Source organism: Apteryx rowi, unplaced genomic scaffold (genome assembly GCF_003343035.1).
Source record: "Apteryx rowi isolate R43461 unplaced genomic scaffold, aptRow1 scaffold_15, whole genome shotgun sequence".
NCBI classification, from domain to species: domain Eukaryota; kingdom Metazoa; phylum Chordata; class Aves; order Apterygiformes; family Apterygidae; genus Apteryx; species Apteryx rowi.
The window spans coordinates 3,861,805-3,882,959 of NW_020447752.1; the positions used below are offsets into that span (position 1 = coordinate 3,861,805).

Here is a 21,155-nt window from a genome sequence, read left to right on the forward strand (position 1 = left end):
CCCCTTGCATTCTGCATTGCATGCAATGTTGTCATACAGAAACCGCACTTGTTAACACGCAGCTCTAAAATGTGTCTGTCAGAAAGGAGGAATAATGTTCGGCATACCGTATCTATATTCAGAGGCCATGGTACGCTGCTGAGGCCATTTCTTGTGTCCACCAATGCTGCGATAATAAGCTTCTTCTTTTACAGGTGAAATATTTCCCTCACTACCTGACCGAGACCGACCGCCTTCACTGTTACTGTCCATTGTAATTTCTATGGAGAAAAAGGGAATGATCTATTAAAACATATTGTATAGTCTCCTTTGCGGAGGCTCCCGAGGGCAGGCTTTGCCTACCTTCTTTTCTGACTCACATATAGTAGGAAGGCTAAACGCTGCGGAAGCTTTGCCAGATGTCTGTCTCAGCCTCTAGAAATACTTCAGCAGGGGAATCACAGAAATAGACATCTCCTTTTTCAAAGCATCTTAATTTTGTACTTGTTAAAATTCACACAGGGTAAATACTGTTTGTTAACTCTATAGGTAGGAATCATCTTTTATTATGAGGTTTAAATAATCCTACCTGCCAGATCTGCAAGGTCAAGAGCACTGTAAACTGTGCTTCACCTTCTAAAGTATACAACCTAAAAACAAAAATTAGTTAATTTACTTAAATCCTACCTGCAAGAAGATACTAATCCAAAGTATTTATAAATTAATGGAGAAAATGCCTCAAAGAGTTTAAATTTCGGAATGTTTTAGAGAAAGATTTGATCACTGGAATCCTAAGAACATTACAATTTTGAAGGTCTTTCCCACTAATTTAACCCACAGAGCTGCATAAGGAACTTTCCATCATTTAGTGCTGCTGAATAACTCAGTTAACTACTGCAGGCCTGTATGTAGAGGAACAAGCTGCTATCAGGAAACTAGGAAACCACATTTTTAAGCTATACGCTGAGGTCAGTAAGAGTGTCATTTATTTAAGCAGTCTAAAATTTGGCTTAATCTTACTTACTTTCTTCTTTCCTTTCATGTCATTCTCTCTTTCATCCTTTGCAGAACTTCATATTATAATGACAGAACCATAATAGTTTCCTTCTTCTAAAACCATACTTGCAGCCCTTACTCATGGGAAATTTTCTCACTGCTCAGCAGGAGTTTTAAACAGTGGGATGAAGTTTACACAGTGCTCTACTATATGCTTTTGGATGCCCTACTTTGAACTCGCTTTATTTATCTGACCTGCTGATACATTTCACATCATCTAGATTTTTTCCAGCAAGCTTCAGGAAGCAACTTTTGTGCAGAGTTTCATCCAGTGTTTACATTTGCTTCAGTTATCCTCAAAGTGATTTGATACAGTATGATGCTGAAAGTGAGAAATAATGCATACATATCTTTCAGCATTTTTAATAACTAGTCTATTTAGCCAGAATTAGGACTCTTGATACCTAAGCCACATACGGCCTTTCATCAGTTTTACAGAAAATTTTTTTTTTGCTTGACACTGAACGTACTGTTCTGTAGTTTGTATGTTATCAGCAAAAGACAAGGTTGTAATTCATTTCTAATGCAGCTTCCCCAAAGAGCATCTGTGGATTGTACTTAGCGCAAAATACACTAATTCATTCTTTAAGTTCCACTGAAAGAAACAAAGTCAGATATTTTATTTTCTGTTTAGTTATCTGTTTGAGCAGAGACTGATTATAAGAAATTAATTTCTTTATCTCATTCCTAAGATGTTGCTCTTGAACTACTAAACAGCAATGCCACTATTTAGTAGTTTCCATGTTTCAACTTTGTTGACAGAAAGTGCTGATAAATTTAATCATTTCCCTTGTTTTTTATTTAAAATCAAAATGAAAAGGAGACCCAAAGGATTAATTCAAACAAACAAATCTGATTTAACCCACTCTCCCGCTATTTATGAAAAAATTGTTTTAGCAGATAATATGAAAGAAGAACTTAAATACATAACTAGTTTTAAGTAGTCTAAACATAAACCAAAAATCTTTACTCTTGAGAAAGGAAGACTGCTTTCAGACAAAAAGAAAAGGGACATTAAACTCCAACAGACCTGATACCATCATCTGAAAGCTATTTGGTTCAGCTAACAAAAACCTGTCAACAGAAGCACAAAAGCTCCCTGGAGCCAATTCTCCCCCATCCCATTTTTGTACCAGTGTAATTCCATTGACATCTGTCAAGATAATTCTGGTTTACACCAAGATATGGGAGCAGAATCAGACCTCTGAATAGCCACGCTGTATTGCAAGAAACAAGAAAGTTTCACACATTACAGCCGTGTGTTTTTTCTCATCTATAGCTTCATTGATAACAATTACTATTCAGCAGGTACCAAAAAATTGCGCCCATTAGGAGGGTTTTTCTTTAAGTTTAGAGAACAGCGATTCTAATGTGAGCCTATGAAAAGGGAAAATTATTTAAGACTTAAAAATAACAGCGTTCCTTTATGGTCAATCTCTATCCTTCTGATAGTCCCCACTTGTGATGTCTCTCCCTCGCATAAATGTCAGGTGAGAATTGCCTGACACTGCTTCCTGATCCTCCTGATGATGCCTATAATATTCACAAAATAAAGTCCAGGTTAGGGACAGGGACCAGGGTAATTTTATACCTCCATGGAAAAAATTTTTGCTAATAGTTCACAGAATACTTCCTGCACTTGTTTTGCATGTGTTTCCTGACTTTCAGTGTGAATATACCTTACTTGTCAGTGTAAAGCACAAGTTTTAACAGATATGTATTTGTCCATAGTGTCTTCATTCCATTATCTTTTCTGCACTACTTTTTGGATTTTCTGGTATACACCAGCATATATTTTAAGTCATGAGTAAACCAGAATAGGGATGACTCTGTTAGAAACAGCAAATATAGTAAATATATGCAAGTCTACTGATTTGTTATATTTAACAACTTCCATTCTCCTGCTGAATTCCAAAAAGTAGTTAAGAAAATGGAAAGTGAATGCAAAATAATGGTTGATGAATGGAAAGATGGATGGTTGAATGGATGGCTGAATGGGTGAGTGATTACATTTGTTTTTTTGATCATATAGTAGCATACCTTCATTATCATTTCTTTTTAGGTAAGATTCGACAGTATCTTATCTTAACCAAACTTAGAAAAGCCCCAATGCTCACTAAATTCAATGAAAAGACTCCCAGTGATGTCAATGGTTTCTGATTCAGCCCCCTGTGAAACCCCAGTACACTCGTATTTAGCTCATATTTAGATGGAGATGCTTTTAGTTTCATTTCATCCCATTTAGAAACTAAGAGTAACCGCGGTTCAAGACAAGCTTCCACTGTTTCTGTTTTAAGGACCGCTTTCCCAACTCTGAGGCTGCAAAGCACAGAAAGGCACCAATCCGTCCAACTAACCAATGGAAGGGACCAACATTGGTCGAGACCTTTGTGGCACTGCACTGCCATGAGAGGACCTTCGCCCTGCATGCTCCGCCCTTTCAGGCCGTCCTGCAGATGATGGATTACCTAAAAGCTAGAAAACAACAGAAAAAACAGGTTGGTAAGTTACATGGGTGCTATCGTTATGGCTACATGACTGGACATTAATCAGGTCAATCACGTTTGGAAGCATAAGCTCTAAAGGCAACTAAACTTAGTTTTTAACTGAAAGGTTAGCTGAAGAGTAACTGTTGCCTAACAAACCTGCAAAAGAAAAAATGGTTCCCTGACTTATGGCAGAGTTTTGTAAACAGCAGTCACACATCAGAACAAAAAGAAAAGAAAAAAATTGTTTTGGAAACATTCTTTTGCCTTTGTTGTTGCTGCTAAGATGACGTTATGATCTCCCGAAGAGGAGTACAACCAGTCATTAGAGCTGTGGAGATCGGACAGCACTGCAAAGTTAAGCCTGTTCTGTTTTCAGCTACATGGTTTTGTCCAGTTTGCAGCATGTGAACAAGCGTACATTCTTCTGTCTTTGCAAAAACGGCTTTTCTATAATGGCCTTCTGTCGTTAAAGCCTTTTAAAGGTCATTGGAACGTGTAGAAGGGAATGCAGACACACTTCATCTCACATCACAGCTGTCTCTTTCTGTTCACTACCTTGCAGAACATGTTGCTATTTTAATAACTAAATGGTCCTATTTTAATGGTCGCCAGGATTTATCATGCAGCGATTGAGATTAATACATCTTGGGCATCAATTTTAATGTGAGAAATTGTAAAGAATCATTTCAGAATAAACTGCTGGGCTAGAAAAGCAGGCAGCTGATTTCTACTCTTAATAAAACACATCAGATTTGAGATTTCCACTCTAGACTGTTGCAGACTGAGACAGTAAAGCACGTGCTTTGGTCTTTTGGGGAGCAGGGAAGCCTATGGATGCATTTATCAAAGCATGGAGACTCTACTATAGATTAATGGACAGAAATGCAAATAGGCAAGATCACGCACAGGCATCCTTGAGAGTTACGGATCTGCCCTGGCCTCTCCCTTTGGAAGAAGCTGTTTGCCTGCATTCTCATGCAGAGATGCAGTCTGCAACTTCAAAGGCAAGAAGAGATGGTCTAAAAAGGAAGGCAAAGTAGTGGCAGTGCAGAGAGAAGCTAGAAAATGGAAGTATGATGAACCTGTGACTCCATAAATCTGGGTCACTGTCACACTGGGGGAGAAATTGCTTGATTCTTGTCCAGAGATGCTTCATGATAAAGAGCATATCCTGAAAATTCTGAGAGTGAGATGTATAAAAACAACATGATGAAATGGAATCCTCAAGACAAACATTAAAAATAATAATTACTGATGAAGTATTTTTCCAGCTAAAATACAGCTTTTTTAAAAGCAACATTTAGATGGGCAAAATAAAAATAAAGAAAAACAATCTTTTGGAAAATTATAGTTCAGCTAACCCTTAATTAAAATTTAGATTCAGTTGTCCTTTAATAAAAGCAGCCATTATTGTAATTTGTTCTGTGGGAAAATCATTGTAAAGCAAATTAAACTGATTTCAGCATGACACAAAAGAGGACTGTAAAGCAAAATGCAGAATAATAAACAAAAATGAATGGGGGGGGAAAAAGGGAAAATGCAGCAGATAGGCCCAAAAGATGGACTCTAAAAAGTAATTCAGAAAAAAAGAAAAAGATTAAAAAAAAGAAGAGAAAGAAAACAGACTGATTTGGCAAGCAGATGTTAGAAGGAAGATTTATTTCACACACCAGAGAGTCTTCTGCATCTCTGTGGGATGACTTTGCAAGTGCACCAGCTGCCCTAGAATCAGCCATTTTTAAGTCGGTCTTCCAGCCTCCCTGAACATCTTCATTAGACAAATTATCTGTTCTATTACATTTCTGAGTCTCGTACTTTTTCTCGTAACTGGGCTTGACCTGTTCACTCCTGGACTCTACAAAGGACGGACCCAGGTCACCAAAATCTTCTTCGATGCTGGTTTGTCTGGTTAAGGTTTTCCTGCGAGCAAGCAATGGCCTCATGCTTTTCCTGCAGGAACAGTAAGCAGTCTCTGCACAACAGCTAGATGCAACATTGGCAGAAACTGAATCGCAAGTGTATCTGAAATTAAAACGAGATTCTTCTTCTTCACTTCCACAGTCTAGTCCACTGTCTGGGCTTCTTGATAAGGATCGGCTATATTTACATCCTTTGTCGTCTGAAGCAAAATCCTCCATGCCTGCAATTCTGTGCTTGGCTGGGTACCAGAAGTTGTGCTGCTGGTCTTGATTGTAGGGCCTAGGTGCTCTAGCGTCTCTAGCTATTGTGGGATTCTTTTTATAGGGCATACCTAAACCCTGCTTGTACAGCAGTTCAGAGTATTCACCATCTTCTTCAGCTACTTCTGGAATACTGAAAAGCTTTTTACTGTGATGTATTTGCTGTGAAAACTCAGGCTGTTCCAAAAAAGTGGCTTCAGTGGTCTTATTCTTACCGCACTCCTTAAGATAATGTAATGTTAAAAACCAGACAGGGAACAAATAGTGTGTGACAAAAATAAAATGGGAGGGAAAAGGGAGAAGAAAAGAAAAATAAAGACAGAATTAGTTTTAGAGCAATGGCAAACATAAGACATGCAGCTTATTTAGTGAAAAGGATGTCATGCTTTGAACAAGAATCTGTGAAAATAAAGACATGATTAAGAAGTTGCTGGGTGTTAGATACAACATGAGAGGTCAGTACAAACAACTGGGTGATGCTCTAACAAGAATAAACCCATGCATTCAAAACAAAGCAATAAAAGCTGCATACAGGTTCCAGCATGGCGAATGAGAATGGCATTAAAACACAGCACTAATGCTTAGTATGCTCCTTGCCCCATGCCAAATTGTGATTTAATTTTAGTTTGTAATGACAAACCTTATCTGAGAATGAAAATTCTATTCTAGCAAGCTTTCTTGCTTTGCACCTGTTAAAGCATCCTATGTGAATAACAAAATACTTGAAGATCTCCTGCCAGAGAAGAGCTATTTTGCAAATTTGGAGCTCTAGCTTCCTTTGCAAAATTGTAAAAGCTGCACCATTTTTAAAGCTTGGCTTCCACACAAAGAACCCTGAGAAGCAGGTTGCTTTCTGGTGTCACTTGGTCTGCACCGTCATCAAATCTCTCATCATAATCTTGTACCTGCTTGATAAAACCAGTATTTGAAAATCAACCTATTAATACAAGTAGAAGTCTCTATTTGTATCAGAAGAAGGTAAAAGCTATCCCAGCCTGGATCAAATAAGCATTCTGAACATGATAGATGTATTTTTTCATTTTTGTATTATAATTACACGAAACATCGGGTGGTGTAACAGAAGAATACTGTGTGGCATCTTTGCTGGCCTCTGAGAAGAGATGAGAATAATGATGCAAGAGGTGCTGGTTTTCATTTAACAGGTTTATAGATTCTGTGTGATGGAGATCACCTCTCCTTGTGCTTTATCCAATGCCCAGATCACCTAGGTCTCTGGAGACAACAGCACCCAGAAATAATGACAGGATGTTCTTGGAGACTTCAGCAATTCCTCTCTCTGAGCATGTTAGACCTAACTGCCTTTGGAATGTCTTCCCCTTCAGGCATTAGGAGCTAAGTTATTTTGTCACTGTATTTGTTTGCCCTATTTTAATCCTTTTTAAAATGTATATCATACTTGTGAAAATTTTATGACAAACTGCCATTAAAACAGAAAAAAATGTTAATAAACACCAATAAGGATAGTTTTGATTTGGGTTCAAATATTCCACCTTTTAGAATGCTCAGATCTAACAAGCGAGTTGAATCCTGCCTTGATCACCCATGCCAGCCTTTGTTTTAGGGACCCACCGGAGGGAATAATAATCTCCCAATAAAGCAAGTAATCTATCTTCACGTGAAATATTTTCCCGTTACTTGAAGGTATCCATTAACTTGGCAGAGCAATACTGAATGGCTGCTACGTTCAGTCACAGCTGAAAGTGGACGGTTGGCATACCTTCAGGTGCAAATGGAACAGGCACCTGAAGGATTACATTCTGGAAACTTCAGTAAATATGTTCTTCATTTTTTTGTTAATTACAGATGTTGCAAAGTGAAACTGGATCTAGTAAAAGAGAGGGGAACTATGAAGCACTTTTGGATCAGAACCTGACCTGAATTTTACATCAGCACACTTGTCAGCATGGTGGGCAATATTCTCCAAATCATATTCATACACCCACGAGTCCTTCCTCAGGAAATACTCACATACTGAATTCCACTTCTGCAGAGTGAGTGAACCAACTGCACCCTCCACATATATTACATCCACAGAGGTATGCCTGCAGACTTTAACAGGTCTAAAATGATTTACTACACCAATTAAGGGTCTGGACCCTTGTATTTAGATATCAACATTGACAATACTAAGGTAAAACCAAGAAGTAAATGTATTTTCTGATGCATAAAGAACATGAATAGTCTAGGAATACTTCACTATTTTCCCAGAGGAAAAGGACAGAAGCAGCACAACAGAGGGATTTCAGTTTCAAGCTTTATGTTAAAAAGAAGAATTGAAATATCGATTATTTTTTCTTTTAAAAAGGTTAAAAAGAAGAATTGAATTATTATTTTTTCTTTTGAAAAAGTACCTGTCTCATTCCAGATGGTATCAAAATAAAAGGTCTGAATTTAGAGTAAATGAAACTGTTGTAACAATGGTCAAAAGTCTTCTATGCATGAGAAAATAGTATGGGTTTTTAGTTACATAACAGCATGTTGGAGGAAAAACCCATCTGCAGCTTCCTTATCATTCAAGTTATCCAGCTTGCTAAGAAAACACGATTTAGCAGAATTGCTAGACACATAAAAAGCAGATACAATTTACACATACAAATATACTATAGGAAATATAAATTCTGTATTGGGTAAGTCTTACCCAACATCTTAAGTTTACTTTAATTGTAATAATACAATTGTTTTTCACAATGAATATTCCTATGTAGTGTTAAAGCAGTATTTCTGATAGATATTTCCTACTGTCTCTGGTGATTCCTTAATAAACAGTGCACAAGGATTTCTGAAAACGCATTTATCAAACAAAACTCACCCAAATCTCTTTCTTATAGACATGCTTTAAAGCCTGAGGAAGAGATGGCATTGGTGGGGAAAAGGGGAAGAATTCCTCAGACATGAAAATCTAATTTTTTTCTATATGAATATATGTTTAGATAAACCTCCTTCTCCAGAAACAACTCATCATCTGGGTAGCACATCCAGTTTTTTGTTGTAAAAACATGCAAAGGACCCTAGATGCAGAGCACAAATTGCAACTTCCACAATTACATATAGGAATATAGTCAACTAGCTAAGATATTAGCTATCAAATAATGAAAAAAAAATGTAATCAATGTATTAAAGGTGGCCCTGACATCATAAACAATGTGCACCCCAGATCTAGGGCTATACCACAGAGTGTGTTTTAGTGGTCTGTAAAATCCATAATTGACTTTAAAAATGCTTTGAAGGAAGAATAAGAAATACAGAGATACTCTTAAGGTTTCTCTGCTGTCACTCTTACCTTGAGTGCATTGTGTGAAGTCACACTGACTCTTCTTCTTCCTCCATCCTCTAGCTGCATTTCGGAGTACAGCTCTTCCTCATCTTCTTCCATAATATCAGACAAGTCAGAACCTCTGCTGCTCTCTGTATGATACTCTTCACCATGGCAATAGTGAGGCTAGTAGTGAGGGCAAGAGAAAAAATCTTGACCGCCTGTAAAGCTGAAAATCCTGGCACACCACCAATGAGGACTAGAGTATTTCCTAAGTTTTGAATATTGTATTAATAGCATATATAAATTGCATCATGCTGCTTGCTACTCTATTCTAGTGGACAGATCGTGTACAAAATTTATTTGCCCAGTTATGTTTCCAGTTCAAGAAATCCAATCTTAACCCCATAGGTGATCCAAAAAAGGAATGTGTGCATTCACAGCACCAAGTTTAGCTTTAGTCTTGACTAAACTCCTTTGATCTGAAGAGGTCCTTCATGCATCAGTGGGTTTGCTGGCCAAATTGTAAAAGCCCTAGGATAAGCCACATATCATCTGTTCTTCACAGCTGTTTGCTACCTCACGTTATAATTTACAAGTGATCAGCATTTAATTCTTGCAGGACGTTACCATCATTGTATATAGCTAGCTGATGGGGTTCAAAACTTTAATTCTCTTAAACGCTGTAGGAATAGACTGGATAAAACCTTAATGGTCTTTTAAAAGTAGTTCAAATATTTTAAGTTCCTCTATGTTTTCAATTAGTTGGAAGATATGGAGGAAAAAGCATGTCCTACTGAACTGCTATTGTTAAACAGCAGTGGCCTTTATTAAACTCTTGTTTAGCCAGAACTTTCATCTAGCAAACCAGACCACAAACCAAACAGACTGCTTGCCCAAGGACACATTTTCAAATTGAAGTATCTGACTGTCAGATTGCAGCAGAATATTTGAAGAATCAGGCAGCAAAACAGTAGAAGGTCAGCAATTACTGCATTCTTTCCCCCAACAATACTAATGAAGAAATAATTTCTGTGGTACTAGATCAATTTCCATATCTATATAACATGCTGCCAGCAATCAATCCCAGCAATGAAAGAAAATGTCTACAGCAAGCATTTTCTCCAAAGCGAAGATGCATTCACTCTCGAAATAAGAGAGAAAATTTCTCCTCTTTTAATCCTTTGAAGGTAATTCTCAAGATAAAAAGATTGGAGGATGCAGCATTTAGTAGTAATTCCCAGTGCCTTCTGAAGGCCAAGCCCATAAATGTTTCAGTAGTTTCTTTAGAATATCTTGGCCTATATGTATCAAGAATAATCTTAATTGAGTATAGAAGCAAAGATGCATCTCACCCCCAAGTATATTTTGTAGACACAACATGATTGCATGTATTCTAAAAATGGGACCTACTGTGTGTGAAGATGGAAACAAATCAAATCCTGAAGCCAAATATTTAGAGCATTTGAAACCTAGAATAACATCCATATATTTATAAATGCTCGAACTTCTGTAATGAACAGAACGAAAATTTCAGAAAATCTCAGAACTGGCATGCAAAGAAGGCATGCCATAGCTTGGACCCCTTCAACACGTGAGGTCAAATATTTAGTTAAAAAAGATTATTTGATCATGCCAAGACATAAGAAAGTACCTCTTTGCTGGAATCTACATCTCTCTTGAAATTAATGCAATAAATTCATGTTTGTTTTCAGTAGAGTGAGATCAAAGACTGAGCAGATGTAGAAAATACTTCTGGCATTACTTTTCTTTTCCTTACAGCATGCCAAGTATATATGGTGTTGGTTTTCTGCTAATCAGGATTACAGGTTATGGCTTTTGTGGAACGCAGGAATCCTTTCCCCTTTCTCTTTTTTTCACAGGATGTTTTCACGTGCAGCAATAACACATGATGCAGAAAAAGGCCTGAGCACACTCTTTAATTCCCAGTGCTTAAGACTGCTGCTCGGGATAACAATCTGTTCATATGCACAGTTCCAAGCATTCAGCTCCCATAAGACAGTGTAATGCTTCAGTAATAGGACATTCATCTCCCTCTCCACCCCTTAGCTGCTTGTCTGTATAACTTACGAGTACGGCCACTACTGTCAGCAGTGGGACAGTGCTCTGGACAGCCTGCTGAGCTTTGTAAAATACTTTTTTCCTGTCAGACACCTGACACAATAAGAAGACCTGGCTACTTACTTGCTTTCCAAGTTCTGACCCTTTCAGGAAATCATCAACTGAAGCCCCCCTCCTTTTGATATTAGGAGAATCATAGCCATCTTCCTCATCATCTGAGTTAGCGTACTGGGCTGCATTACTCCTTTCGCTAAACACACTCCTTCTCTCCATCTAGAAAAGCAACAGAAAATGGAAAATTGTGAAGCAGACTTGTTCCTGCAACCACTGGGAGAAATGACAAATGTAAGACATAAGGATTCTACATACCTTGCTTTCAGGACTCAAGAACACAGAATTTAAATATATTCATGGGCTTAAAGTAATTTCTGTTTCTCTTGACTGCAACCTCTTAGGCGCTTTGGGGAGTTTTGTGCTTATAGTATTATTTTCACTCAAGCAACTATATGCTTTTATGTGACCATCAACTCAGCTGACAGCTTTCTTCCTCTGTACCACTATTACCTCAAAATATTGCTGCAGGCAGGGTGCTCCTACAGGACACAGTATCGGAATCCTTCCCCTAAAAAAAATGGGCGGTTGAGGGCATTATTTAGTGTTTGAACTCTCTTACGCAGAGAGTCTTCTGCTTATGTCACCTAACTGACAAATCCAGAATGCTGCATTCCTTGACATGCTATGATTAGCACATGACAGGTAGTGCTTCTTTTCCATCAAGTTCTTTGCCTTAAACTTTACAGAGTTATACAAAAATTCTACTGCCAGAGGCTGCCTAAGAAAGACACTAATGATGAAATTTCTCTCTTGGCAGAGGGTTACCAAAAGACCTAGACACTTCAGCATTTATGACCTCAATACAAAGAAAGATAAGAATAAGACTTTATGCTCTTCCTCTGCTCAGAGATGAATCTTGCCATCAGCTACTGAATGCTGCTGCCTGCTCTAGTGCTAGGGCCTCATGGTTGATGCCATCTAACAGGCTGGGTGGAGGGCAGCAAGAACACACAGATAGCTCACTCTGTAGCAACCTACTGCAAGGGGAGAGCTTCTACTACCAGGCACTAAACATGACAAATATCACCAGCAGAAGTTGGCTCAACCTAGATTGAATCTGGCCTTAAAATTTTTTCCACATCCCATGAATGAATCAAGCTACACCAAAATTATTGTAATTAAACACAGTTTGGGGTGTATTTTATGTCAGCAGTTTTCAAACACAAAAAAAGTATTTCAGTTCAGTATTTCCTCAAAAAAGGAAGAAATATATGTATGTATATACTTAGCAAACTGTATTGATGCAACGATTCCAGAACCACTCAGCTTCCCAAAAGCTGTACCATCACCCACTAGCTCAGTCCTACCCTGAAACAGGGATAGTCAGCGAGTTAGGGCTGTTAAGGCAGTGTGAACTGTCAATGTGAGTGGAGTTATTTTGGAAATACAATGGGAGATCAAAGACCAGACATTAACAACTAATGATTGCCAGATGGAGGGCAGAGAAAATATATGAAAGCAGTAACACTGGAGCTTGAAACAAGTAATTGGCAACTGTGAGCAGCTTGCAATGAGAAAGTAACCACCCGTGGCACTAGGAGTATTTAAATATTGGATGCTTGGGTAGGAAAAACAGAGCACTTTGTCAGGATGCATACACATCAGCTATGCTTACCATTCTGACCCAAGAGCTTCAAATATGGGACTTTAGTTAACTAGCAAACATCTGAGTCACTGCAACAAGCCATTGGTCTTAACGCTCTCAAAAACGGGAGTCTCCTTTAGGCCATGATGCTTCTAGTATTGACAAGAGGAGCTGTAATGAAAAGCTTTTTCTCACATGTCAGCTATGTTGAAGCAGTTGTAACAACTGTGAGGGTGTAGCACTGAGAAAGGGACCCTCTTGGAGGGCAGACTGATGACAGCTTTAGCGCTTTACGTGTACGCAAACTGCTTATTTGTTATTTTGAAAAAAACATCTATAAAGCTTTTAGGATACAAACATGCTTCACACTAACTACGTAGACTTACTGCGAGGGCTAATCTTTTTATGACAGCTTAAGAAATGTGGGCAGAATCTCATTCCTCTAAGGGAATCTAACCAACAGTCAGATAACAGACATTGCTTTTGATAAGGAAATTAAGAAGAGGGAAACTAAGGTTTGTGCTTTTGCTTGTCCCATTTGTGGGATATCTTGTAGAGCATTCAGAAGCTGTAGTGACAAATGCAGAAAATACACAATTACGAAATTTTTCTAATACTGAAAACAGTATTAGAACACACAATACTGCACGTAAAACAAAGAGTTAGAACAACTGTTTTTTTTAAATATAAATCAATAGTCCAAAACAAAGCTAGTGCTACATTAACCTTGTGACTAGAACTTGATGAATCTTCTACTTTACAGAAGTAAATAGTCCTATCAACAGCCAGGAAATATTAAGAACATCTATCTGCATTTTCAGGACTTCCATCTATCTGCCTATTCCTGGTCCCATTTTTAAACTGCCCTCTCTATTGTTTTGGTCTTCTTCAAAGTACTTCAGTGCTTGGTTGAATTTTCTCACATGGACATAGTGTCCCTTTTGACTCCTATATGATCCAAGCACAAACTTTGATGATCTATTGCCATCTTTTCAGAAGAAGTAAGGCTCTGCAGTTCTTGGAAGTAACATTTCTGGTTATGCTACAGGGTTTCTGCAGTTGATCAAAGGTTGATAAATGCCCCATACAGAGCATATTTGTGGTAGGTGCTACAGAAGTTTATCACACTGCTTCTTACCAAACTACTGATCTTCAGGATTCAGGAAAAAGTAACTGCTCATTAAGACATATACTACAAAAAATTCCTTGATGGGATCTGCCACAACGAATACAGGGAGCCAAAAAAGCCATAGGAAAATGTCTCCCCTTACCCTGTTGCTCTCTGCAACTCGCTGTGCAGCTTCTCTTGCCATGGCTTTTGCGACAGTATTAGGGACAGGTGTGCCTTGAGGCTGAGGGAGTATTCGGTTAGGTGATGGAGACCTCCTCCCCTGAAGCGGGCCGTGAAAGTTAGGGGCAGGTGGCTCGAGCGTGTGTCCATGAACGGGGGATGCCGAACGAGTCTGCTCCCATGACTCATCCATTTTTAAATGTGGACCTAAATGTTCGTCTTTGGTTTCTGGGACTCCGGCACTTGCTAATGGCTTAGATTTGGGAGCAGTTCTAGGGTGAGGGGTTGGAGGCACCAGTAGGTCAGATGGAATGGCAGCAACAGAAGAGTCCACAGATTCCCCTTGTGCAGAGAGCGTTCGAACAGTAACTTCCTTTGCTTCCAAGTTCCTTATTCTCATTAGCTCCACCAGTGTGTTCTCTGCTGTAGGAAAGATCACCTCTGCCACCTAAGCACACAAACAAGCAATTTATTAGCATGAAGGCATCACTTTCCCTGCCCCACTCTCCCTAAAACACAGCCTTCAAAGTATTAATACGGAGTGAATTACTGCCAATACTGAGTGGGCTGTAGGAACCCACATTAGGGCTCCACATCACTTAGCACCAGTTGTGTTTAATCCTTTCAGCCCCCTTGCCCAAAAACTGAAGTGCTTGTAGAAAGGAAGCTACTGATCAAATTACACAAGAGCAAGCAGAAGGGTTCTGTGGAAACCCAGAAAGCCAAGCACACATTCAAGTGCTGTCACACGCTTACTGCTGCCTTTGCCTGTCAATGGAAATTCACCTGATGTAATCGGTCATTATAATGCTGGAAAGAGAACTCACCCGTTGACCTTTCGCATAAACACCATAGCCAGTGACATTGGCACCATGGGAGGTCCCTGTTGCTGTCAGAGTTGGTGGTTTCCAGGACACCTGCAGAGTTGCCGGGGTGGACCCAGCCCGGACAGTAACATCTTGAGGTGGAGCTGGAGGACCTAAGAAAGAAAAGCCTGGTCACCATTCAGCATTAGATCAGGAATATGTAGGTCCATTGACACAATTGTAAGTTGCAAATACATATCTCAAAGCACTTATTTATGCATTTATTTATGTATTTATTTTTAAGACGACAAAATATCTTTATTGCCGTTATAAGATACAACAGAAGCATAAAAGCACTCAACAGGTCATGGAGTCAAGAACTGACCCTCAGCCTACAGCCATTAACTAAGCTATATTCATTTGCAAGCTCTTCTGTACTTGCAGCTTGCTCTGAACTTAATTTTATCCCTCCAGGCTGTATAACTGCTATTTACTCTGAATGCAAGAGACATTAACATAAAAATGTGGTCAGAAAAGTGCCAAGGAGTGGCACTGTGTTAATGGAAAACTGCTGCAAGTGACTTTTTGGTGTACACCTCTGCACCGTATGCACAGTGCATACTTTTGATTTATCTGACAGTGTAAAAGGACTGGAAACTGAAACTTTAACCTTTATAGTCAGCAGCATATTGGTATAAAGGACAATCAGACTCAAAATCTCTTCTCTGCACTGCAGAAAAAATTAAACCTACTAGCCTTTTAAGGCATTTACAGTACATTAGCGTAATAGCACACCAAGTACATCTTTTAATTAAAAGTCATTATTATCCTACTATAAATAGCTCCACTCTGGGCAGAAACCCAAAGTAAAAGTATCTTAGAGATTATTAGTTCACACATATTTCAAGCATCCTGTTGTGTTAATTTAACAGTCAAACACTGAGAAGTGTATCACGCTAAAACATTTCAGAAGCAGGGGTCAGCTACGGCCATCTCTGGGTAATAGCTGGGAGAAGACAAGCCTTGGCTGCTGTGAATTTGTTTTTGCCAGTGAACTTAGCACAAACAATTTCTGTTCATCTACCGAGACAGAAAAAGCTACAAATATTACAACTGTGTGCATTCACTGCTACTGAACAAAGTATGATACAACTGTAAATATCACACAAGTCTGAGCCTTGGGATATTCTGGCAAACTTCAACGCATAGCCGTAGTTTGCTGTCATGGAGTTTCATCCTCTAGAGGGCACTGAAACACAATCCTGATCATGTTCAGGACACTATAGGCAAAACATTACATTCTTGCCTATACCATCCCTTCCACCTATAGCGTATTTTTGACTTGCAGGGTCAAAGCATGTAAACCGACCTAATACTATTCTTATTAATTTAGGATTCAATTTCAGCTTCCCCATCAAGTTTATTTTATGAGAGCCAGGAGCCCCAATCCAGCAGAGCTCTTCAGTTTACAAGAAATAACGTATCTGATCTAGTCCCGTATCTTGTGTCTAAGAATTAAACTCATCTGCTGCTTCAGTGAAAAAGGTAACCTCCTCTATCCGCCACAAAATAAACAATTCCCCTGTAGTCTATCTCCACCTTCATAGGCTGCAACAGAGACCAGTTTAATAAACTTTAATGCACAAGACTTGGTATGGTTTCTGCTTTTCCTGTCATGACTTGTTCTACCTCTTGATTGTCTTTGTTATCAGCACAAACATGTAGTTTGTTTTGGAATTCAGCTACAGTTTGGTCTTCATGAATCAATGGCATAAATTAGCTCAAAAAACATTACTGTCTCATTGGTCCTGATCCTATATGTACTTATGTCTATTTTTAGATCTGAGCACCTAAAAGAGAACTGCCTCTCCTGTTTTAACTTAAGCAACAGGGATATTTTGATGAATCAAGAACAGAAGTTTAACCACTGATCAACTAAAGAGCCATCACTCAGCTTTGGTCTGATAGGAAGTATGTTTTCGAGCATGAAGCATGCAAAACATCATACATTTAGGCAAAGAGAAAAAAGAAGTGGCCTCTAATTGTCCTGTACTTTTCATTCAACTGCTCTCTCCAGCTTTGAAAAGTGAGCAGTTATCTCAAGTTCATTTTTGCTTAATATATTCCTAAAAAAACCTGGGACTGCTATCGTGTGAAAACTCTACAATATTCACTGATCTCCCCTACCCAGTCCCTTTCTAGCATAAGCAGCTGATGGTATCCTTTCCCATGAGTCCTTTCCTACGAGGCAAAGACATCACTGAGCCCACCAGTAAAGAGCAGAGCTTCTCACCTTCAAAGAAAGTGAGCATGTACTCATTTGTAAACATTTCTGAAGCCCTTAGAAAAATGTCAGTACAAACTTTAACAACTGCCTGTGGCCATTTATGTTGCACTTCATGCTGCCCGGGTTACTAAAACTGACATTCACCACAACTAAATGCTTATGTGATACCACTCACCTCCACGCATCTTCCTAGAGAAGCACAATAATGGAAGATACCCTTCACACAGAATATCTTTATTGCTTTCTCAGCATCTTCTAAAATCATCTTTGAAATGCCTCCCTTACAATGTAGATTAATTGAAGAGATAAGATTAGTATATATAAAAGATTAGCCATATTAAAGACACTTTTTCTATCTGTTTTCTTTCTCTTTTTTTAACTGTAGTTTGGAAGAAGTGGTATGTGATTACTCAGAGACAGTAATATTTGCAAGAGGAAAGCATGAGACACTATAATAATAGGCCCTATGGCTGACTTAGATTTCATGGGCATATTTTTTCCTTTGTTTCAGTGGCATTTGAAATATAAGCATCAACCTCTAATCTCCTCAGCAATTGCTATTTTCCTTTGCTATAACACAGTGAGAAGTTGATGAGCTTTTCTAAAAATGCCCACTGGGAAACGAAACGGTGAGGAAGATTCTGGGATCTCTGAATCTAAAGCAGAGGCTTTGTTGCACATTGGCTCCTCGACAGAGGATGGCTCATTCATTGCTTTAATACATTTCAGCAACTAACGGGAGGGGAGGTACAGTGTGTTACATGTCTGGCCTGAAAACCTTACTCTAGAGGCCTTTCCCAAACAACAAAGAAGCAAGATATCTAATAAATTCAAGCCACCACCTAGGCAGCATCACCTAGCTCCCACAGAATATATAATGTACAGAGATTTAAAATGCCCCACTATTAGCAGATGCTATAGTAGGAATACCACTTATCCTGCTGGAATGATTTAAGGCAAAAGAGTAAATGCCTAAGCTTAGGACATTTTTACTGAAGTTATAAATCAATCGCATCAAAAGTAGAAGACATACAAGCTTAATTCCCTTTCTGCTCCCCAAGTATTACTGCCCTGCATGTCTCCTTATATAAAAGTCCTGCAAACTAAGGAGACCAGAACTAATTCCTGATACTTTGCTGGAATCAAATCCCAGCAAGGAGTCAAAGAAGGCATAGCACAGTACATGCTATTGAAATGTCACCCACCAGGAGTCACTTGTACTTCAGTGCCTCTGCTTTGGAGGCATTCAGTGCTCTGAAAGTCTGAATATATATAAGGAGTGTTCTTCAAACTTTTCAAGTACTTCTAATTATATCATACATCCCATAAATTATGAGACTATCCTTTAAAAGCATTATACATTATTTCAGCTCCAGTTTTCAACATTTGGTGTTTTTTAATATTGGGATAAAACTGGTAATACTTGTCAAACATTCCTATGTAAAAGCAAGGTGGGACAAAATAACTTGACTTTTCAAAACATGACCAATTTGTCATCTTTATAAATTCAGATTGTACCTATGATTAGAGTCTCACAGCCAAAAGGCATGTGCATCCTCTAAATCACTGTGTGATCCTCTACACTGTCTATATTGCTTTTCATTATAGAAGGGGCCTGGCTCATCCTTGTAAAAAGTGCTTTGAGACACACAAATAACATGCCAGAAGTAATAATTAAGTGTACTTTTTTCAGTGTTGGCCACGACAAAGAAAATAAACTACTACCAGAACAACTATAACTGGATGAATTAAAAACAAATGGAGATTATAAAGCACATGTCTTACAGCATGCGACCCATCATGACTCTCCCTCGTTTAGCTCCGCCAAATGTTTTAGTCCTTACCCAGGTACAAGGAAGAGAATAATGCAGGACAGAGATGTATTATGCCATAAAGCAATCTAATAATCCTCAGCCTGTTCATGAATGTGACAGGGATTACAGCATAAAGCTAACGGTTAGGTTCCCACATCTAGAGTTTTCAGAGAAACCAAACTGTGGAGTTTTGGGGTAGGGAGAAAAATAATCAAACCTGCTGGCAACGTAGAAAATTCCACAAAGGCTTCCTTTTTCTCTCGTTGTTCCAGGGGAAGCTGCCAGGGCATCTGATGGGGCTTTGCCATAACCTTCACCTTGTAGGCCATATTGGGCTTCAAATTAAAAAAATGGTACTTGTAGCTAGCAGCCTTGACAATGTCAAATTCTTCTTCGTTAAGAAAAATCACATGACTGTAATTACTATTTGTAGGGAGCCAGGACAGCTCAGCAGAAATCTGGGTTATGTTCTCCACTTTAAGATTAGAGGGGGCTACAATGACATCCTTCCCAACTAACAAAGTGCATTGCAGTTCATCTGAGTTACCCTTGTTTGTAATGCTCTGAACTGATATTCGGTATGTACAGGCAGAAATATTAAGCTTCTCTATAAGAGCTTTAGTTCTGCTTCCCAAGGCTATGTTCATTCGCACTTCTTTGTCAACCAGCACATTGTAGCTGCTAATGGTTCCCCATCCAGGCGGCACTACCGGTGGCTCCCAGCCCACAATGACACTTTTGGCTAGTTGTTTAATAAGGGTGATTTTTCTAGGATAAGGCACAATGTCTTCTCCAATTTCATCTATATTCACATCCAGAGTCCCTGCGCCATTGCTGATTACACTAGAGTCCATATGACTTGGTGGACTTATCTCTAGGAGATCTTCTTCCAAAGTAGGACCCGAATGATTGATGAAATTCTGATCTTGTTCACTGCTTAGAGTGCTTGACAAACGGGTCTCATTGTCTTGAACAAAATCCACAAAATTTGAAGGGACTAGTCCTCTTTGTCCATCTAGAAGTTCCCCTGGTGAGAAAAAACAGTGTCATGAACATCCTTTAAAGAACAGACTTCTTTCATTGCTGGCTTAAGTGTTTTCTGAGAAATGCTACCATCTAGTATGTTGAAATGAAGAAGCACATCAAATAAGAGAAAATGGATCAGCTTAATTCGGTTAAGTAGAATTAAATCTGTGTATGGATTAAAATTCTACTTAAAAGTAAACCATATTTTACCATAGCCATAAACCATATTCATGCTGCACATCACTGCATGGTGCCTGCTGAAGAAGGGGTTAACAAAAAGCAGAATTCTTCCTCTCCTTGCTTAGACTGTTGGTTTTTCATTTTGTTTAAACTTACTTTGCACCATTGCTATAAACAAAGAATGGTCCTTGATATCAGAAAAAAAGTTGCGGGCCACCATTGAATCAGGTGGCTAATTACCAATGAAGATCAAAGTGTAAGTGACGTGTCCTTGAATTACAGAACACCAAGGGAAAAATGAAGCTATGAAAATTAAGTTGTAAAGGGTGACTTTAGAATAAAAAGGTCTGTAAAGTAAATGGCAACTTTCATGCTATTAATCAACTTGCATGAAACCATTAAAAGTATCTTAGCTCCTGTGTGACTTTATGTCAATGCCTTGCAATAAGTGGACAAGGCAAGGAAGAAGATATAGGTGAAAATTATACATACATTGCATTCACAGCTCAGGAAAGTAAAGGAACACTGAGGCAAAACCCATAAGTGTCGGTAAGCTTCCTTGTCAACTTAAATCTTGCAAGTAGGAAAAGCTGACAATTTAAAATGTCTTATAATTAGCTATGCCTGCAAGGAGCAGCTTTGCTGGTGCAGAAATTCTGTTAATCAACACAAATATGATAGGGGTAATTTTAGCAACTGATTTGGTAGTAGATGAAGGAAAGCACTGGGAGTGTGTTTGACAGATGAAATTATTTGAATCTGCATCAATTAGCATGTATTTACAGAGTCAAAAAAATACCTTCATAAAAGCCATCTTCATCCATATCTCCATACACATAAAGGTATTTTCCTGCTGTAAGGGGGAGCTCTGCTTCTGGATTTTCATTTGGTCCATCAAAAGGGTTGTAACTGCAATGGAGTACAGATGAAAAACATGCATGTTCACTTACAACCCACACACAACTGAATACTAATCAGAAAAAGAAGCTGTA

At 38.7% G+C, this 21,155-nt stretch overlaps 1 protein-coding gene across 1 annotated transcript in view; it reads right to left on the reverse strand.

The window, feature by feature from the left end:
• The window catches only part of RIMBP2 (RIMS binding protein 2), a 78,795-nt gene that overhangs the window by 16,669 nt on the left and 40,971 nt on the right, over positions 1–21,155 (reverse strand). The window contains exons 9-17 of the mRNA XM_026058862.1: positions 20,963–21,072; positions 19,175–19,984; positions 14,878–15,029; positions 14,031–14,498; positions 11,184–11,333; positions 9,006–9,164; positions 5,195–5,926; positions 3,393–3,510; positions 108–260 (exon numbers count right to left, since the gene is read on the reverse strand). Coding sequence (XP_025914647.1) covers positions 108–260; positions 3,393–3,510; positions 5,195–5,926; positions 9,006–9,164; positions 11,184–11,333; positions 14,031–14,498; positions 14,878–15,029; positions 19,175–19,984; positions 20,963–21,072 — 2,852 coding nt within the window. The remainder of the gene's footprint in view (positions 1–107; positions 261–3,392; positions 3,511–5,194; positions 5,927–9,005; positions 9,165–11,183; positions 11,334–14,030; positions 14,499–14,877; positions 15,030–19,174; positions 19,985–20,962; positions 21,073–21,155) is intronic.